Source organism: Rattus norvegicus, chromosome 6, assembly GCF_036323735.1.
Source record: "Rattus norvegicus strain BN/NHsdMcwi chromosome 6, GRCr8, whole genome shotgun sequence".
NCBI classification, from domain to species: Eukaryota; Metazoa; Chordata; class Mammalia; order Rodentia; family Muridae; genus Rattus; species Rattus norvegicus.
In genome coordinates this window covers 45,222,687-45,242,234 of record NC_086024.1, presented here as the reverse complement: position 1 = coordinate 45,242,234, position 19,548 = coordinate 45,222,687, and the positions used below count along the sequence as shown (strand labels likewise).

Here is a 19,548-nt window from a genome sequence, read left to right as displayed (position 1 = left end):
AAGAGGCCTTAAGAAATTAAAAGGAGTAGAGCATCTAAAGACTAGCCTTAGTTATAATTTAATCCGCAGTCTGAGACCTCCTACATCCATTTTGATTATTTAGAATTTAAACTCTCTTTGATAAACTTTGGACAGAAGATATACCCTGCCCAGAAAGAAATGAAAAGCTAAGCATGGGGGTGCGCATCCATCATCAGGAAGTGGAGGCAGGGGGATCAAGAGTTCAAGGTTGTCTTTGGCTTGAGTGGGAGGCTGGGCTACTCGAGACCCTATATCAATATGTGTGTGTGTGTGTGTGTGTGTGTGTGTGTGTGTGTGTGTGTGTGTGCACATTCATGTAGAAAAGAGGAAGGGAGGGAGAGGGAGAAGAAGAGATTGATTGTCTGGCTTTATGGTTAACTTACATGCCGTAGCAAGGAAGTGGCCAGAGGACAGTGTGGCCCTAATGTCCCTTTTGTTGAAGTCACATGAAGTAGTTATTTTCTGGAGTTGGAAGGAATTCAACAGATGAGGATAAAAGGAAGCAGAGAGGAAGAAATATAAACCCTGAGCTAACATTAATGTCAGAGCCTAACACTGGAAACCATCAGGAGGGTATGGGACACTGGGTGCTTGCTCTTGGATCAAAGACAGACATTTAACCATAAGTACAAATCAGAGAAGTGTTTGGGCAAGTGTCTGGGTTTTCTCTCAATGGGATGCCATGAGCCATTTTAAAAGCAATGATTTAAAAGGGGGATGAGGCATGTCAAGTGATTTAATTATATATGATTATCACTCTGTGGACACAGTCCCTATCCCTTCCTAGCCAAAGTCCTGAAGAGAATTAAATTTGTAAAAACACAGCACAGTGTCAGGGCTGGTCCAGACACTCAGAGGATACGCTCTCTCTTAGCAGGAGATAGGCAGTGGGTTTCATCCTCAGGGCTGCAAACAAAACACAAACAGATCAAATCCCTGTGGCAGCACACTGCTGATTCATACCACCATGCATTTGGGGGGTGGTGGTGGTGTTTTTATTTTATTTTTAAGACAGGATTGTGTGTGTGTGTGTGTGTGTGTGTGTGTGTGTCTTGGAACTTGCCTTGTATAGATCAAGCTGGTCTCAAACGCACAGAGATCCTCCTGCCTCTGCCTCCTGAGCACTGGGATTAAAGGTGTGCCTTGCCACTGCCACCATAATGCATTTGTGTCTTGGAATCTCTGTGCTAAGTGGAAGCTGATGGCAGAAGGCTTCCTCACCAATGCTTCTGTATGAGCAGTAGACAGAACAAGGAATGAGATCTGCAATGACAGAGAGCAAACTTGTTGCAGGGCTGGGGAGTGACAGCCTGGGGGTGATGATCATGTCACAGTTGCACAAAATGGAGAATACAGTACAAACCAACGAGTTGTCTACTTTGCTCTGTGAATTAGTTATGAATTTGCCACAGATAAAGCAAGGGTGATTGTCTTGTGGGGATGGAAATATCAGTGGTTTCCTCTTTTTTTTCCCCCTAGGTTCTGGGATTGTTCTGCATGACTCCTTATGATAGAGACATTCAGTAAACTAAAATATAGTCTAAATCAGAGGTTCTCAGCCTTCCCAATGCTGTGACCGTTTAATACAGTTCCTCATATTGTGATGATTCCCCACCATAAAGTTAATTTTGTTGTTACTTTGTAACTGTAATTTTGCTACCATTATGAGTTGGAATGTAAATGTCTGTTTTTTTCTAATGGTCTTAGGCAACCCCTTGGACCCTAGAGGGGGTCATGAACCACTGAGAACACTTTGGACTCTAAAGGGAGATTTTTAATAATCAGCCTTTTACCAGAAACAGTAGAGATGGAGGCTGCTAATCTGGCCTTTAGGGGTGTGTGTGTGTGTGTGTGTGTGTGTGTGTGTGTGTGCATGTCTCCTGTAATCCTAAAGCTTGGGCTCATCCTCTCCTGTTGTCATGGATATGAATAGTCATTCCTGGCAAAAGTTATCTCATTTGCCTGGGGACCCTTGGAGGCAGGATCCTGTCTCTGGGAAAATCAGGAGAGCCTAAACTCTTCCTTGTGGGATATTGTAAGAGGCAGTGGGCTCTGAGTGTGGAATCAGTGGGGGTTGTTACTTATATAACTTCCTGTAATTGCCTGGCAGTAGCTGCAGAGAGCCGCCCTCTTCTGTCTGGGGCTGAGCAGAGGCCGCAACCCGTTCCTTCTTGCTGCTGCTACCTACTGCTGCTGCGGCTGCTCTGTTTGCCTCTCCATCGGGCTTTGTGTGGAGTCAGCCCTTCTCCGCAAAACTGAAATGTCATTTTAACCAGAAGACTCTTATCCTCTCTGTGCTCTGGAGATGGGCAATTCTTACGCTGGACAGCTAAAGAGCACGCGGTTTGAAGAGGTCCTCCACAACTCCATCGAGGCTTCCCTACGCTCCAACACCCTGGTGCCCCGGCCCATCTTCTCCCAGCTGTATCTGGAGGCCGAGCAGCAGTTGTCATCATTGGAAGGTAAGAGATGCTCACTTCTTATGTCTGTGTGTGTGCGGTGTTTATTATGTGCGGCTAGCTTGAACGGCCCCATTCACAAAATCTAGAGTCTAGTAAAAAAAGAATTAAACTTGCACACAGATTTTTTTTTTATTTGTTTAAAAGTAAGTTTCGGGCCAAAAAAAAAAAAAAAATACAAAGAAGAAAAATCTTGGACTTCTGAGAGACAGGGAGAATGCTGCAGGCGAGGCTCTCCTGAAAGCAGGGTTTGTACCTGATAAGATAAGGTTTGTTGGTAACAGATTTTTAATACGTCTGACCCTCCTTTCTTTCCCCCTGTGATTCGTGGTTTTTATCTTTTGTAAAGATCACTTAGAGGTTACGTCTCTGTGTGGTAGCAGGTGTAAGAACCTCCCAAAAGCTTAAAGGAAGTTAAGAGTAAAGCTTTATGAACTTTACATGTGCTAAGACTTAAATTAATAAGTGATCTGTAAGTATGGGGAGGGCTTGAGAATTTCCCTTATCTGGAAGGTAAACTTTGTGTGTGCTCAAGTGAGTCGCCTGACTCAATCCATAGGATAGAACAGCTGCTAGCCTAGAATCATTTATTTATTTGTAAGCCCATGCTTTTTGCTTGAAATTACACGCAAGTGTCAGTAGCGTTTGAAGTAGAAAAGGTCATGGTTTTAAAGTGCAAAAAAAAAAAAAAATCATTAAACAAGAAAGAAAAATGTCTGTCAGGTTTGTCCTATGTTGGGCTTCAGGGGGGCTATGTATGGCGTGCCTGTCTTGAAGCAACCCTGTGCCCAGCAAGCTCGTGGATGCCAGCACGCCCTTATTTTTCTGAGAGGACAAAGTGAGCCTCCTTACAAACGGCACAGATAAGGACCTAACCAACCTGGGTCTAAGTCTAAGGGAAATTAGATCGTGCCCAGCACTGTCAGTTAGGACAATATGAAATTCTCTGATGGTCATTAAGGGAGTGCCGTGCTATAGGAAGTGTCTCCGTGACTTCACGGGGAGCAGAGAAGTCCTTAGATACTATTTAATCGATCTCACTTTTGACCAGGTGATAGGCTTCTGTGAAGGACGGTTTCCGGGGACATCCTTAACTACCTTACGGTGTTGACAAGCCTTGCTAGTGTCAAATTGAGAGCAGCCCTCATGCTGATAATTTATACTCGGGGCAGTGTCCTGAAATCTACACTCTGTTCGCCTGCTGTTGCTGAGGCCCAAGGCGACTTGGAGATTTCGAGGGGTCTCAGAACTGCTCTCTCAGCGCTGGCTGTCGGTGTTGGGACAGACGTCTGCTGCTCGCACAGGAACAGAGAGAGGCAAGGCGCCCATGGGGCCTTCCAGTCACCTTCTCTTGCAGCTGAAGATCTCCCTAAGAGTCCCAGCTGGCCACCTCTAGTTGTAGGGAGGTTGCCTCTTCTTAGGCTCTCTTCTTTGTTCAGTGTGTGGTATTTTCCAGTGATCCCCCCACCCCACCCCTGCCGCCCTGACTCTGCCAGAACCCAGGAGTTACTTCTTGCTTGTTCAATGCTCTGCCTCTGAGCTTCATCCCAGCCCCCAGGGACAGTGTGGAGGCTTATGAATTTGATTACTTAGGTGCTGAGTGTCCCGAGCTCCTTGCCAGATGTCAGTGGGATTGCTCAGCCTTTGGGTTTGGGTGATGACTTGACCCAGCCGCTCTGCTCGGCAAATAGCCTGGAACCATCCTCGGGGATTTTGTTTGCCCAGTTGCAAAAGTCAGCCTGAGGATTTGGTGGCCGCGACCTTTGGGCTTGTTAGATGCCACCATACATCAAACACTAAGCTTGGGCCGTATCTTCTGCATCATAAACCTTGGAGCAGACAGGCATTTTTTTTGGGGTGGGGGACCCATCTTGTTTTGTCTGTCTGTCTCTTGTCAGGGTCTTTTATCTGACGGCTGTCCTTCCTCAGACAATACCACTGTTGATGATTCTTATGACCAAGGTGCCGGGACACTAAACACCCGGGGATCTGGTAACATTTTATGTATTTGTGGGGGTAATTTAGCAGGGGCCTTATAATAGCTTTGTTCTTTGAATTAGGGCTCTTATCTACTGCCTCCCTTTTGGGGAAAATCCTTTTTACGCAGTACTGACTTTTCAAGAGAAAGCCCAAGAAGTTAAATAACTGCATCAGCTTTAGGCATCGCAGATTTACTATTTGAACGGAATGGGGTCAATCTCTATAACCCTGCCTGCTCAGAATGATGAACGTCTCATGGCATGGAAAGAGACTTGAGCATAAACCCCGGAGTAAATGGCCTTATGTGTCTGTAGTCAGGGCGCTCTGGGGTCCTTGGATTTCTGTTTTATTATTAGTGCACTAAGCCCTGATGGTTTTGTCTAAGACCACTCTAAGGCTCTCACCCTGCCAGGAGACCTCCGTAAACATGTCTGTTTAGTCTGCTCCAGGCTTATGCTGGCTGAGGAGTCCATCAAAGTCCGGAAAGTCTGCCGCAAAGCAGACCTTTGACCTTTAACCCTGCCTGCAGTTTGAGCCCTTTGGCTCTCTGGGGCTTAAGACCCTCTTCTCTTGTTTCTTTCTGAGTGTGTTGGAATGTCTGCTCATTGGGTTTAGCAGAATAATGCACAACCCATTCTCTGTGGCTGATCCATGCCTCTGGCTTTGGTTCTTGGGGGAATCTTGTGTGAATTTCCATTCCAAGGCTGGTTGGTGTCTGTATCACTCTGGGTCTGCGCAGAGCTGGATCAGAGCTCCATGTGACCTGTGCCATCTGCTGTCGTGCTGGATGCTGGTGCCTGGAGTCTGGTGGAACTCTGAGATGTGGTACAGGGGCTAAACTGTGCCTACGTTAAGTATGGGAAGACGCCGAGGAGATGAGGCGGCTGGGCTCACCCCTCCCGCTCTGTGTGTTCGTTTTGTGCAATCTTTCCATACCACTTGGTGTTTGTCCTCAGCACCCACAAGGTCCAGGGCACCAGGAAGGATAGAGAGCAGTTATTTCCCTCTCAAGGTCTTAGCTCCAGTCAAGTAATGTCCCCGGTAGCTTGGACAGTTATCATAGGTACAAACTTGGTGTCACTCTAAGGTGGCACGTTTTCTAGCTCAGTGGATCTCAGTCTTCTTAATGCTGTGACCCTTCAATTTGGTTGGTCATTGTTGTGGTAACCCCCACCTGGAAAATTATTTTCGTTGCTACTTCATAACCAATTTTGTTACTATTATACTGTTGTACTGATAGACAACTCCTTTGCGGGGGTTGTGACCCATGAGTTGAGAACTCTGTTCTAGAATATGTAAGTCACAAGGGCCCTAGGGCTCACCCGGTAACCAACATGCTTTGCACAGAGAGGTAAGTTGAGTGTCCTGTGGCCACACAGGCAACAGCAATCTAAGAACTGAAATGTGGCTTCCCAGAGCTGTGGTCTAGACTTTTCTATTACACATAATTCTGTTGTTAACCTAAAACCTTGGGAGGGAGGGAGGGAGGATATTAGAGCTAAGTATGAGAATAGTAGGAGACATGAAAAGAAGCCAGCAGTCAAGAGACAGGCAAACAGGAGGAGACAGCCATATTTAAGGGTGCTTGTAAGGACCCTTTCCACAGTTAATCTGTGTGCTGTTTGGTACTTGAAATAGAAAGATATACTGGGAAATATATTTAACCAGGACACTCTGAGAAAAGACAACGGAAGGACTGGATGTTAGCAGCCTTGAAAAAGTTAATCTTTGTGAACCTCCAGCCTTCTCCAACTGTGGGAAAGGCTGATACTTACTTGGAACCGTGAGCTGCTCTTTCCTCAGCATGAGCCCTGCACTCAGAATCTTGCCGGGTGCTGGATCGACGAAGAAAGACAGGAGTCGGGGCTGCATTAAGCTCACCATGCTGAGGGGTGGTCTCAAGGCCCAGGCTTTCCCCATCAGTTTCACAATCGCTGTTCCTCCTTTCTTAAAACAAATAATAGCATGTCTGGCCTTATTCTAGACCCCCCTCCCCTGTGTGTATTTTTGCATTTCTAGCAATGAATGTATGCATTCTCTGGATGAACTCTAATGTGGAGCGCAGCAGCTCTCTCATGCAATGTTGAGGTCATGCATGCTACTTCTGTTTGCAAGAACATCAGAGACACCAGCAGGCTCAGCTACAGGCCCTTGAACAGCTGTGGGTCGGCAACTCTCTCTCAGCCCCAGATTCCTTATTTGTGATACAGGTTACATGTTACATGGTGATACTTTGTAGTGAATGTTTTAGGAATGCCACTGTGTCTTTGTCCAGGTTCAGTCTTTAGCAAGCTTCCGTATCCATAGCAACTCCCTTGCACCCAGGCAGACACTGCAGCTGTGGTGGCTAGAGGAGAAGTGAACTTGATTCTGAGTCTTTGTGCATTTTGGGGAGTCATCCTCCCTGAGATAGCCTTGCCTTTTCCTCCCAGTACAGAAGATCAGGATGCCCAACTTCTTAAGAACCAATGAGTTACAGAGCAGCAAAGGTTTACTGAGTGCTTCTTAGAGCAGTGTAAGCCTCATTTCCTTTGCATGATCAGTTCCCCAGGCCCTGGGTCTTTATTGATTGAGCTTGTAGCTTCGGGTTGAGGGAGCAGGCTTTCGAAGCCCTACGGCAGCTTTCTTTTTAAACCATCCCTGTTGTCTCCCACATCTAGGCGGCAGCCGAGCGGACAATGAGGAAGAAGAAGAAGATGGGGAAGGAGGGCTAGATCCCAGCAGTCCCCCAAATGCCTACCAGCTGCCCCCTCCTCCTGAAGGATGTTGCACCACAGATGGTAAGACACTGCTCAGGGTCTACAGCTGGGTCATAGAGCTCCTTGTCCCCTGAGATGTGAACTGGGTTCATGTTCCTATACAGGCTACACAGGAGGCTAAGAGTCGGCCGCAGTAGACAGTCTCAACTACAAGAATGGCATGGGGCCCAATAGTCATTGTTTTGGGTCTGTTGTTTGGAAGTCAGAATATACTTTCTTTACTCAAGTTGTCCTTGTAGGGTATTTGATTTGGAATGGGGATGGGATGGCCTTGCGTGCCTTGTCGGTTCTTGGCTGTGAAGCCAATGTATTTGTATTATCTCGAATCTGGGCAGGCAGCAGTATCATTGGCGTTTTGCTGACGAGGAACAGAGGCAAGGCATGCGGCACATGGTAACCTCTCAGTGCAGTGGTGAGAGCTTATGTTCTGTACTGGGAGAGGCCCGCAGGTTCATATTCTAGACCCCGCTACTCCGTAAACCAAGGGTTGTCCACCACTGTTTGAATAAATAGTGGTTGATTTATTGAGCCCTTGTTCTGGAAGTTCAGGGGTTAAAGACGAGAACTTGGGGGTCATCTGGGGGAGACAGATGCTTTATGCCCAGTGTGGGTGGTATGCTTGGCAGCATGGGGACTGAAGGAAAACTCCAGAGAAGCTCCCTGGAGAGAAGGGTCCTTCCTCTGGGTTTTAGACAATCTGTAAGAGTTAGCAAGGAGACTTTCATGGGTTGGGGAAGCTTGGGAATTGCAGATGAAGCAATAGTGCAAAGGCTTATGGGGTGAGATGCCTGGGAGCCGCAGGTGACTGAACAGGGCATTCAGGCAGGGCCTGGGAGTGGTGACAGGCTGGGACTGGAAATCGATCAGGGTAGCTGCCAGTGCCCTTTGCACTCTGAGGCCTGACCTTGACCCTATCCCTGACCCCGACTCTGAGGGCCAGCTGATGTTACTGGGACAGAGAAGTCAGTACAGCTGTTAGCAGGACTATCTAGTGTCCCCAAAGGGAAGGGTGAGAAGGGCCGTCACTAAAGTGGCTTTCTACATCACTACGGTAGACCCTGACTGCCCCAAAGTGGGCTGCTTGCTGGGCTGAGAGAAAGTCTGATGAGGGAGCAGTGCAGATAGCCCAGAGCAGCCAAAGAAAGAGAAGTCTGTGAAGGTTACAAGGGCCCAGAGTTGACTTCAGGGATGGGAAGGGAATCTCACATCTCTCTGGTGGTTATCAGTTCAGGAAGCCTGTGACGTTAGCTCACCCTCATGTAAGGTGAGGCTCAGGAGAGAACCTGAGAGATCCCAGCCATCCCCCTCTTCTTTATCTTTTCTTGAAGACTTTTGAGAATTTACTTTTCCACATAGGGAGTATATTTAAAAGTTTTGTAAATACAAGGTTCAAAAGATGTCAAGAGACTTCTGCCGGGAACCTCAAGCTCCCACTGGGGAAGCTGAGGAGGCCCTGGTCTGGCCCTTCCCCTGAGTGTACCCATTCTGCAGCCCCATAAAGTGTATATAGTATGTGAGAGATGAGACAGCTCTCACTTTCTGATGGCTTTGTCTTGTTTCAGAGGTAATTAATGTCAAACCCTGACTTTGCAGAGACAAGGGTTGTTGGGTGTTTCTTCTGCCCCTAGGACCTTGGTTTTGGGAGATCTCAGGACAGTGTGTGAGCCCTGTCTACTCCTTCTAGGCTTCTGTCAGGCTGGGAAGGACCTACGTCTTGTCTCCATTTCCAATGAGCCCATTGAAGTGCCTGCAGGCTTCCTCCTGGTGGGTGCCAAGTCTCCCAGCCTGCCAGACCACCTCCTGGTGTGTGCAGTGGACAAGAGGTTCTTGCCCGATGACAATGGCCACAATGCCCTGCTCGGTGAGTCCCTTCTTTTCTTTGTGGCTCCGCCTGCCTGTGGTGGGGTAGGGAAGGGAGGCTGCTGGTGAGAGGGGTACTTCGATATTCTATACACGTCTTTTCAGCTCTTTTGGTACATTTCTTTATGGAATGGAAGGAAAATGGGAATTACTTTAAAATATGAACTGGCTGCGACTAGTGAGGTAGTTCAATTTGTAAAGTTTTGCCATGCCCCTACCTTGACCTTTACCAAACTCCCTGTGAAAATTACCTATGAGGCTGAGGGAATCTCTGTGTCTCTGAGGGAGCTCGCTCACCGGTGCATGCAGTCCTCGTATTACGGCTGGCTTTTGATGCAGTCGTGTAAAATGCCAGGTCTGATGGCTGTGCTTTCAATAACTCCAGACAGACAGATCTCTGGGGTTTACTAGGTAGCCGGTTCAGCTGAATTATCAAACCCAAGGATATCTCGAAAATCAAGCCAAATAGTTCTTCAGGAATGACAGCCGAGGTTGACCACTAGGATTCCCACACACATCTGTATTTGCTTACACACATGACATGTAAAAGATGACTGGTTGCTTCCCTTAGTATTAACTTTTTTCATAGTTTGCCTTTAAAACCTACCTTTGCCTGTCTGGACCGGAAAGGGCTTAAACCCCGTCCCAGATAGTTTTAGAGCAACTACTAGCAGGCAGGAGAGTGAGGCTGTGTGTGTGTGTGTGTGTGTTGTGTGTGTGTGTGTGTTGTGTGTGTGTGTTGTGTGTGTGTTGTGTGTGTGTATGTGTGTGTGTTGTGTGTGTTGTGTGTTGTGTGTGTGTGTTTGTGTGTTTGTGTGTGTGTTGTGTGTGTTGTGTGTGTGTTGTGTGTTGTGTGTGTTGTGTGTGTTGTGTGTGTTGTGTGTGTGTTGTGTGTGTTGTGTGTGTTGTTGTGTGCGTGTGTTGTGTGTGTTGTGTGTGTGTTGTGTGTGTGTAGTGTGTGTGTGTTGTGTGTGTGTTGTGTGTGTGTTTGTGTGTTGTGTGTGTGTTGTGTGTGTTGTGTGTGTGTTGTGTGTGTTGTTGTGTGCGTGTGTTGTGTGTGTGTGTTGTGTGTGTTGTGTGTGTGTTGTGTGTGTGTGTTGTGTGTGTGTTGTGTGTGTGTAGTGTGTGTGTTGTGTGTGTGGTGTGTGTGTTGTGTGTGTGTGTTTGTGTGTTTGTGTGTTGTGTGTGTGTTGTGTGTGTGTTGTGTGTGTGTGTAGTGTGTTGTGTGTTGTGTGTGTGTGTTGTGTGTGTGTTGTGTGTTGTGTGTGTGTTGTTGTGTGCGTGTGTTGTGTGTGTGTTGTGTGTGTTGTGTGTGTGTTGTGTGTGTGTTGTGTGTGTGTAGTGTGTGTGTGTTGTGTGTGTGTTGTTGTGTGTGTGTGTTGTGTGTGTGTGTTGTGTGTGTTGTGTGTGTGTTGTGTGTTGTGTGTGTGTGTTGTGTGTGTTGTGTGTGTGTGTGTGTGCGCATCCCTGCCACTGGGTGGTCACATCTGAGTGATTAGCAGACTCTCCAGCTGTCTTCTGCTTTGATTTGCAGCTCCGCCTAGAGAGGTGGCATCTGTCACAATTCTGTGGGAGAGCTTAGACTTGTTCGTGAACTTGCCCTAAGTCATGGGAGTGAAGAAGACACCAGGAGCCCAAGTTCAAGTCTTTTAGGCTCTGAGTTCCTCCCTTCCTCACTGTGTCCTCCATGCTTTTGCTGTGGTTAAAGTTCAGTTGGGGTTGTTTCTTTCCCTTCTGCCATGGGAACCTGCCCATCGTTATTAGTCCACTAAAGTCCTGATGGTTCGTCGTGATGAGAAGACCAAACCTGACCTCTTGCTCAGATGACATTACCATGTTCTTACTGTGTACCATGTTCCCTTCATGTGCAGCATCAAGGAAGAGGCAGTAAGACCTGGCAGAGGCCAGGGCCCAGAGATCTCTGTTTACTGTTTATGCACTGACTTCCACGTGGCCTCCTTTACCTCCTTCGCCACGCAGTAGAGAGGGCTTTGGATATATGCTCCGTCCTTGTTCTTGTCTAGTGACTTTGGCTTTGCCCATTCATCTCTTTGGAGGACTGGGTAGTGGAAGACTTGGCAGTGGTCCGTTCTCACATGGGGCCTCATCAACGTAGAAGAGAGAATTCCTGGGACAAAGCTATGGATTGAGAACCATTACAACCTCCTCCATATTCTCCATATGACCCAGTCCTTTAAACATCCAGTTTTGTGCTTCTTATGGCTCCAAACCAGGTGTGTGTGTGTGTGTGTGTGTGTGTGTGTGTGTGTGTGTGTGTGTTGCTTACTGCAGAGCAAGTAATGGAGGGAGGAGAGAGTGGGAATTAGGAAGAAAGGAACGAATAGTTACTGCTTCCAGACTGGGGTGGGCCACAGTATGTGAGGTGGGTGAATGCTCCCAGGAGGGGACAGCATAGTGTGTGTGTGTGTGTGTGTGTGTGTGTGTGTGTGTGTGTGTGTGTGTGTGGCAGGGGTGGGGTTCCTGAGGCAGGTCTGTGCACTCCTTGAGATCAGTTCTTTATGAATAATGCTGGGAAATTACCTATGAAGCTGAGGGAATTCCTGTGTCTCGGTAGGAGCTCGCTCACTGGCGCTCGTAGCCCTCATATTACGGCGGCGGGCGGCACTTCACACAGCTGGCTTTTGATCTGCTGGTGGGGTGGGGCGGGATGAGGTGGGACAAGGTGGGGGGGGGTCTTGTCTGAATTCCACCCCTTTGTGACTATACGGGAATTGCTGGGGCAGTAAATCAGGGAGGCTCTGCCTCTCGAGCCTGGGAGACAAGCGTCTTCTTCCAGCTCCTTCTCCTCTAGCCCTAATAGTCTGGCTCCTCCCCAGTGGCTGGAATGCCCAGGAAGGAACTTCATTAATTGCTGGCAAAAAGCCATCCGGAATGAAGAACAAGGGCTGGCTGGAAATAGCCTGTGCCTTCTCCTTTGAACATAACTTACACTGTTTTGGTTTCCTGCTATTAACCCGGGTGGCTGCCCAGGACAAGGTGGTCCCCACATCTCCTGCAGTAACCAGGCTCAGCCCTGTTTACTGATCCATAAAACAGGGTCTGCGGATCGTCTCGGAGGAAGCAGAGCCTTTAGGAATATTGTTCTAGCAACTTTGAAGCTGTTGAGGGCTTTTGTCGGAGAAAATTGAAAGATTCATATTCTAGGTGTGTTCTTCAGATTTTGCTGTTGCTGTTGCCCGTGATCAATCTGAGTTAACCGATACTCTGATGGGTAACATCAGAGAAGACCACATCTGTCTTCGTGGCAGCTGATTTCTTAGGTGAAAATGGGGCTGCAGTTTAGTTAGTAGGCACAGTATTCACAGGTTTGTTGAATGTATAAGGTCGAGCGGAGCCTGGTGTCTAGGTATACCTGGGAACTCAACCCTTCCGTTGGGAGCTTCTGCTTTGATGAGGAGATGCAGGCAGAAAAAAATTTGGGGGTCCATCGGGACCCATAAGGTCCATAGCATTTTACCAGGTCAGCAAATCTTACACCCAACCTTCTGGCGTGTCCTCAGGAGGTCACTAGGGTGTAAGTGCAGACTGTTGGTGATGAGGAAGGTGTTTTAGTGGTAGCGGGGTTCAAGACAGGCCCTGAAAGTGAATAAAAATGTTCAAATTGGGAAGAAGCAGTACCAGTGGCAGCAACAGCACTCACATAGTAAATCTTATTCTTTGAAGACATGCCTGGACTGACCCGAGGATGTAAAAATTTTAAAAAAAAAAGTGAGGTAGAGATACTGTAATCTAGTGTTCATTCATATGTGACACACAGGAAGCACAGGGCGACTCGAAGAAGGTCACCCAGGAAGCAGCTGGGAGGCCTTTGATTTGAATCCAGGTGATGTGGTACAGTCATAGAGAAAAGGGAGCATCTCAGAAATCATGGTGTAGACACTCAGAGAGACATGTGAAGCTGGGCCCTCAGTGGGTCGGTCCTGCAGGGAAGTCACCTTTGACCTTGAAACATGAGAAAAGAGCACAAGGAACCTCTGTGTCTTTGGCGTTTAGTTGTTTTAGTGTGGGGTGCAGCCAGCCCTGTGCCTTGCGACTCCCCCTCCTCTTCTCTCCACCAGGGTTATCCGGAAGCAAACCCCACCCCCTATGCACTTCATTTGAAACTACGGCCATGCTGTCTCCAAAGGACAAGGACATTTTCCCTCCTGGGAAGCCAGTGCTATTCCTCTATCTAAAGAGCTAAAGCAGTCATAAATATTGTTAAATACTCAGTGACTTCAGATTTTATCATAAGCTTTTTAAAAATAAAAGTTGATTTATTAAATTCAAGACCCTAAGTTTTCTAAAAGCTTTTTTTATTTTTTTCTTTTGAATTTTTAATATGTATTTATATTTTGAGACATATGGCCTTGAATTTCCGATCTTCCTCTTCCTCAGTGCTGGTTCGTAGGTACACTTCACTTATACCCAATTTTTATGCCGTGTTGGGGTCAAACCCAGTGCAAACCAAGCAGATGCTCCCCCACATGAGGTGCATCCTCAGCTCCTGTCTTTTTAAAATTCATGTCCTTTCTCCTTCATTTTTTCCCTTCAATTTATACTTTTGAAAAATACTGGTGGTGTTATGAATAAGGCGATTAGGGGCTGCAGAGGTGCCTGAGTGGTTAGGGGGGCTTGCTGCTTTTCCAGACTTTCTGAGTTCAGTTCCTAGTACCTGCTGTAGGTCTAGGAGATTCACTATTTTCTTCTGGTCAGTGTGGGTTCCTTCACACATATGAGCATTCCCTCATACAGTTACACACACATACATACACACACACACACACACACACAAATAATAAATACATCTTCTAAAAGTAAGGCGGTTATTGTGTTTTAAAATGACTTCCTGGGGCTTACACATATAACTGATTTTTCTCAGAGAAGAAATGGAGGCAGAGAAGGAGTCTGAGGTTAGTGTAGGACCCAATGTTACTATGATGTCTTCACTGAAACTTCAAGCTCTTCACATTGTACCCCAGCACCCTGCCCTGGCCCCTGTCTCACTCTGGGTCAGTCTGCCTCAGCTGTGCCTGCTTCTTTCACACAAGTAGAGTGCTTCTGCATGGGCCTGGGATCAGGCTCAAACATCAAGGGGAAACTCCAAAAATGTCTCTCCCTTTCTTTGCCCTCGGAGTGTGATCCCATTCACAAACAGGAATGCTTATGCCCACGCACGTCTCTCACAGGGCTGTCTCAGTCTTTAGACTGTGTGCTGATGAGGGTTCATGAGGGTTGGATGATGGAGACCCCCCTTTCTGCAAAGGATGTAATCTCAGGATGGCCCATCCCTAATGGCCATAGAGCCGTGTGCCCAGATGCCACCCACGAAGTCCAAAGGAAGCCACTGTCAGGGCTTCTAGGAAGAATCGTGCCACTCCAGTCTGAAGGAAATGGCAGCTTCTGTCTGCCTTCCCTTCTGTCTTCTGTGACTGGGTAATGGAAACCCAGGCACTGCCACTTCTTATCTCTTGCCACCTGCACTCTCCTCTTTCCCATTGAGTCTGAGGGGAAGGAGAGAGGACACCATGCTCTGAGTCTGGGACCTGTTAGATATCCAGGGGACACCTTCACCCTTGTTCCCTTGTGTTCCCGTAGGTGGTTATGTGGAAGAGATGGCCTAGTAGAATAAATCAAAGCTAGGCTCAGCCCCTCCTGCCACACCAAGCTGTAAGTCACTTCTCTGCACCTGATTCCCCTCGCCTGTAAACTGGGGACACTAAGGGTTATTTTACAGGTTTCATGAGATTCAGCGTGGGGCATGGATACACACAGCTTAACACACAAGGATTGTAATAAATGTTAGTTCCGGTCCTGTTTGCTCACGACGAAAATGAAGCTCAGAGATGTGAGATAACCTGGTGTATTTAAGTCAGGACTCAAGCCTGAGTCCTACTAACGTCTGTATTCCCACATGCTTGCTGCATGGGAGGGTGGTGCCCTCCCTATAGGAGGGCAGGCTTCACGCAGCAGCCTGCAGGTGCAGCATCCCTTCAAGGGTATGGTCCTGAAATAGATAGCCCTCTAGTTGCCTAAGGAGCCCCGTGGAAAGATCTGGCGGTGCTGGGATTAGAAGAGGGTTATTTGTACAGACCACTGTGGGTGGCATAGTGTCTTAGTCAGGGTTTCTATACCTGCACAAACATCGTGACCAAGAAACAAGTGAGGAGGGAAGGGTTTATTCAGCTCACACTTCCACATTGCAGTTCATCACCAAAGAAAGTCAGGACTGGAACTCAAGCAGGTCAGGAAGCAGGAGCTGATGCAGAGGCCATGGAGGGATGTTACTTACTGGTTTGCTTCTCCTGACTTGCTCAGCTTGCTCTCTTATAGAACCCAAGACCACCATCCCAGGGACGACACCACCCACAATGGGCTGGGTCCTCCCTCCTTGATCACTAACTGAGAAAATGCCTTGCAGCTGGGGCTCATGGAGGCATTTCCTCAAGTGAGGCTCCTTTCTCTGTGATAATTCCAGCTTGTGTCAAGTTGACACACAAACCAGTCAGTACACGCAGTAACTGCATAGTCCTTATTTCTAGGATCCATGCCCAGCAAGAGTCTGAGACTTTGCTAAGTCAGTTCACTTTCTGGTAAGGTCTTTATAAACTTTCAAGTCCCAGGGTCGATTCCCAAAAGGAAGGGCTCTGTGTTGTACTCTGTCTTGAAAGTGTTCATTGCCCTTCAAAGAATTTCCTGAAGTCTTAGGATGACAGCATCTGCCCCTCTGATGGCTTGAGCCATTCCTTCCCACAAGGCTGGGTCCTATGCTCTTGCCCTGGCTTCTTTGCTTATCCCTCAGGTGTCTCTCAGAAAAGCTATGTCCCTAACTGGAAGCCGTCTGCTCACTGCACCCAACTGTCCACTGTGCAACTGGACCAGGAGCTTAGTCTCACCTCTGAGCCATCAGGAGCTGCTGCCCATGGCCACTGTCACTTCCTGCTGAGCATGCGCGATGACACCATGAGGCCTCCATGTGCATGGCTTGTAACCTGTAGCCTGGCTAGCTGGTCTCTTCAGTGTCCTTGACCTTGGACTTCCTGTCTCTTGTTCAGCGTCTTCTCTATGCTCAGGCTTAGATTTCCTCCTCAGGAACCCTGGACATTTCTCAAGGTTGTCTTCTTGAGGGCCGGTCAGACTGTGTGCATCTCAAGGTTTCCAGGTTGGAAGCCAATAGATAAATAGAAGGGTTAATTGTTATTAATTAATCAGCTAATTATGCCCGTCTCTCCGACCTTCTTGATAATGCTGTCCCATGGTACTCCCAGTCAGCACACACCCACTTACAACTCAACTCGTGAACAGCCACACCAGCACGGCCCTTTGGAAGAGAGCTACTAAGGGTACAAGACATACATCTCCCTGATGCTGAGCAGATTCCAGGACTCGGAGCGAGATGAGCGTGCGAGCCTGGGAAAGTGCCAGTTTCCTCTGAGTCAAACTGAGAGATGGCTGGACATGTGTAGGGGGTTTGTGGAAGAGACGGAGACTGGGCAGGACAGGGTCAGTTGGAGTGGATGAGATAAGAGGCACCTTGTCTGAGTGAGAAGATGAAGCTAAGATGGGTGGTGTAGTCCACAGCCTTGGGTGCCTGTGGACCGGGACTTCATCCTTCTGTTGAGGTTAAACGCCACTCTTTGTGCGACTGATATGAAGGATTTCACAAGAACGTTTAGTTTTCCATAGTGACTGGCAATGGGTCGGTTAAGCCGAGGGCCCTGTGCATTGACAGTGAGTGGCAGCGTACCTGGCCTTGTGTGCACATTAGCTCTCCTGAGTAACACACAGGATTGTTCATGTTATGCTGTTACCTGTTCTCACTGTTACCAGCAGGATTTCCATGGTCAGTTCATCCTGTACCTATCCCTGACAGGCTGGGGGTTTTCCTTGCTCTTAAGGTCTTTCACCGAATATGAAACTGCTCACGATGTGAGATTAGAGGTTTTCGTGCAGTATGGAGTCTTCTCTGGGGCAATGGCTTTTAACTTTCACCTCACCTACTGAACTTCTCTTGAATACTAGCCAGAGTCCCCAGGGACAGCCCATTTAAGAGCAGTGCTTATGTAGAGACATGTGGTTTTTATAGCCTCACGCAAAATGACCGTGAAGCAGAGAGTGTGATAAAGTAAGAATATCTGGCTCTGCCCCAGGCCAGGGCCTCCCTTGACCTAGGACCTTGGACTCACAGGAACCAGACCGGCTATTGGCAGAGCAAGGTTGTTTTGGGATGGCTTACAGAGGAGCAGTGGGTAAATGGAGAGTTGTCATGTGTCTCTCGTATTAACCAGTGCCTCTGCCTGGTTTCACTGGAATGACTTTGTAGAGATCCTTTGAAACACATGCTCTGCATGTTTGTCTCTGATACAAGGAGGTTTCTCATCACTACCCGGATGGCCTGTCTGGGGCTGTAAGCGGGCAGAGACCTGTCTATCATAGGAGGAAGATAGATAAATAGATAGTAGGAAGACAGATTGCCTTCCCTGACATAACTGTGGCAGTTTCTCCACTCTGCTGGCTGCTGAACTTTGGGTCTTACTCCCAGGGTCCCCATCATGCATTTGGTATTTCTTAGAGTATAAAACAATGGGTTTATTGTGACCTTTTCATGCATGTATATCATATTTGCCCACAGTTGCCATTCCTGGTCCCTCCTTCTATCCCCTCAGTGGTTCTCTTCTTCCTTTCAATGTTATCCCTTTATTATAGATTTAAAGCAATATATATTATGTATATCAGTATGTCACATATATAAAAATACCCTGATTCTGCATATCAGAGAAAATATATAATTTGTCTTTTCCCATTATCCTCAGATTCATCTTTCTCCCCCTTTTAAAGACACACACACACACACACACATAAAGATATATATGTATGTATAGCTACCCACGTACATAAATACATACATATCCATATAGGTTTAAAATATAGATCTGCATATGTGAGAAAAACGTTTGTCTTTCAGAGTCTGGCTTATTTCACTTAACATAGTGACCTGCAGTCCCATTCATTTTATTCCCCCTTCAGATGATACAATTGTGTTCTTCACTGTGACTGAATAAAATCCCATTGTGTATGTAGGCTACATTTTCTTCATCCATCCACATACATGGAATTTTCATTGTGCCCCCAGGAGGGTGAAATCTCTCCTGTTTGCTCAGACTCACTTCTGTGGCCCGGTCAGTCTCTTCAGTCCTGTTGAGTCCAGGGTGTCTTGACTCCCTGATCCGATTGCCATGACAGATCCTCTGCCTGTGGCACTCTCTGGGTGATGGTATGGGGTGCAAATTGTTTGAAGAGGAGGCTGGAAGGGAGTTGAAAGGGAGACAGAGAGGCTCATGGCTTGCTTTCTCCTGCCCAGGTTTCTCTGGGAACTGTGTTGGCTGTGGGAAAAAAGGCTTCTGCTATTTCACCGAATTCTCCAACCACATCAACCTGAAGCTGACCACGCAGCCCAAGAAACAGAAGCACCTCAAGTACTATCTGGTTCGAAATGCACAAGGGGCACTGACCAAAGGACCTTTGATTTGCTGGAAAGGCTCTGGTGAGGGAGGGGCTTGAATCTGGAGGGGCAGAAGGATAGGGAGCTGGGTATGCACTCCCAGTGGGCATTGTGGGACTAGGAGGGGTACAGGCCATAGCAGGAGCATGGCACTGAAGATGCCCCTTAGGGTCAATGGAACTCAGACAGCTTGCATGACAGACTCCCTGGGCTAGGTAAACACTAGCAGAGGGCCATCTGGCATTGAGCTGGCATCTTTTTGGTGGGAATTAGGGACAGTGGTTCTTGTTCCCAGGGGACATTTATCAATGCCTGGGGATGTTCCTGATGTAAAGACTAGAGGCTGCTGCAGGCATTTCCAATACTGCTAAATACCCCACAGTGTGTAAGATAGCCACCCGAAAGAGCCTCCTAGTCTCAAAGTGTCACAGGAGGATGCTGAGAAAGCTGAGCTTGAACAGTACCATGCCTTTACCTCTCTCTGCATCCCTGAACCCTGCTCCCAGTGACCAAAGAGACAGCTCTGTGGTGCTGGTCCCCAGGGGCAAGCTTGGCTTTACCAGGCTGCACTGTGGCCCCTTAGTCTCCCTTGTATCTCTCCTATCCATTGTGTCAGCTGAGGAAGAGCAAGGGCATTGGCTGTCCTGAGTCCTGCCCTGGGTGGTGGAGCATGTCTAAGAAGTAACTTCTCAGAAGTAATCAGGAGAGCTGTCCTTTTGTCCCCTACTTTTTCTGAATCTTCTGGAATCTTCCACACTATTTTTTTTAGTGAAAGGAAGAGGTCTGCAGTGTGAGCAACTGAGTGTGGTTCCTCTTTTCCTCTCCTCCCTTATTTTTTCTTCTTCCTTTACTTTATTCTATGACTGCTTAATAAGTTCCCAGACCCTGTGGATGAAGCTGGCCTTCCCGGTGGGTCCAGTTCTCTATCTTGTTCACAGGTTAGAGTTGTTGCTGGGAGGTAGTACTT

General features: G+C 47.6%; 1 protein-coding gene across 15 annotated transcripts in view; it reads left to right on the top strand.

Annotated features, from left to right (window-relative positions):
- Positions 1-19,548, top strand: part of Greb1 (growth regulating estrogen receptor binding 1) — a 152,685-nt gene that overhangs the window by 79,739 nt on the left and 53,398 nt on the right. For 13 of the 15 annotated variants that reach the window (XM_063262293.1, XM_063262292.1, XM_063262299.1 and 10 more), the window contains 4 exons: positions 2,132-2,483; positions 7,121-7,240; positions 8,904-9,080; positions 18,441-18,623. In XM_063262293.1, the coding sequence (XP_063118363.1) occupies positions 2,327-2,483; positions 7,121-7,240; positions 8,904-9,080; positions 18,441-18,623 (637 nt within the window). In that variant the 5' untranslated portion in view covers positions 2,132-2,326. The remainder of the gene's footprint in view (positions 1-2,131; positions 2,484-7,120; positions 7,241-8,903; positions 9,081-18,440; positions 18,624-19,548) is intronic. The other 2 variants (XM_063262295.1, XM_063262296.1) reach the window with 1 other exon arrangement.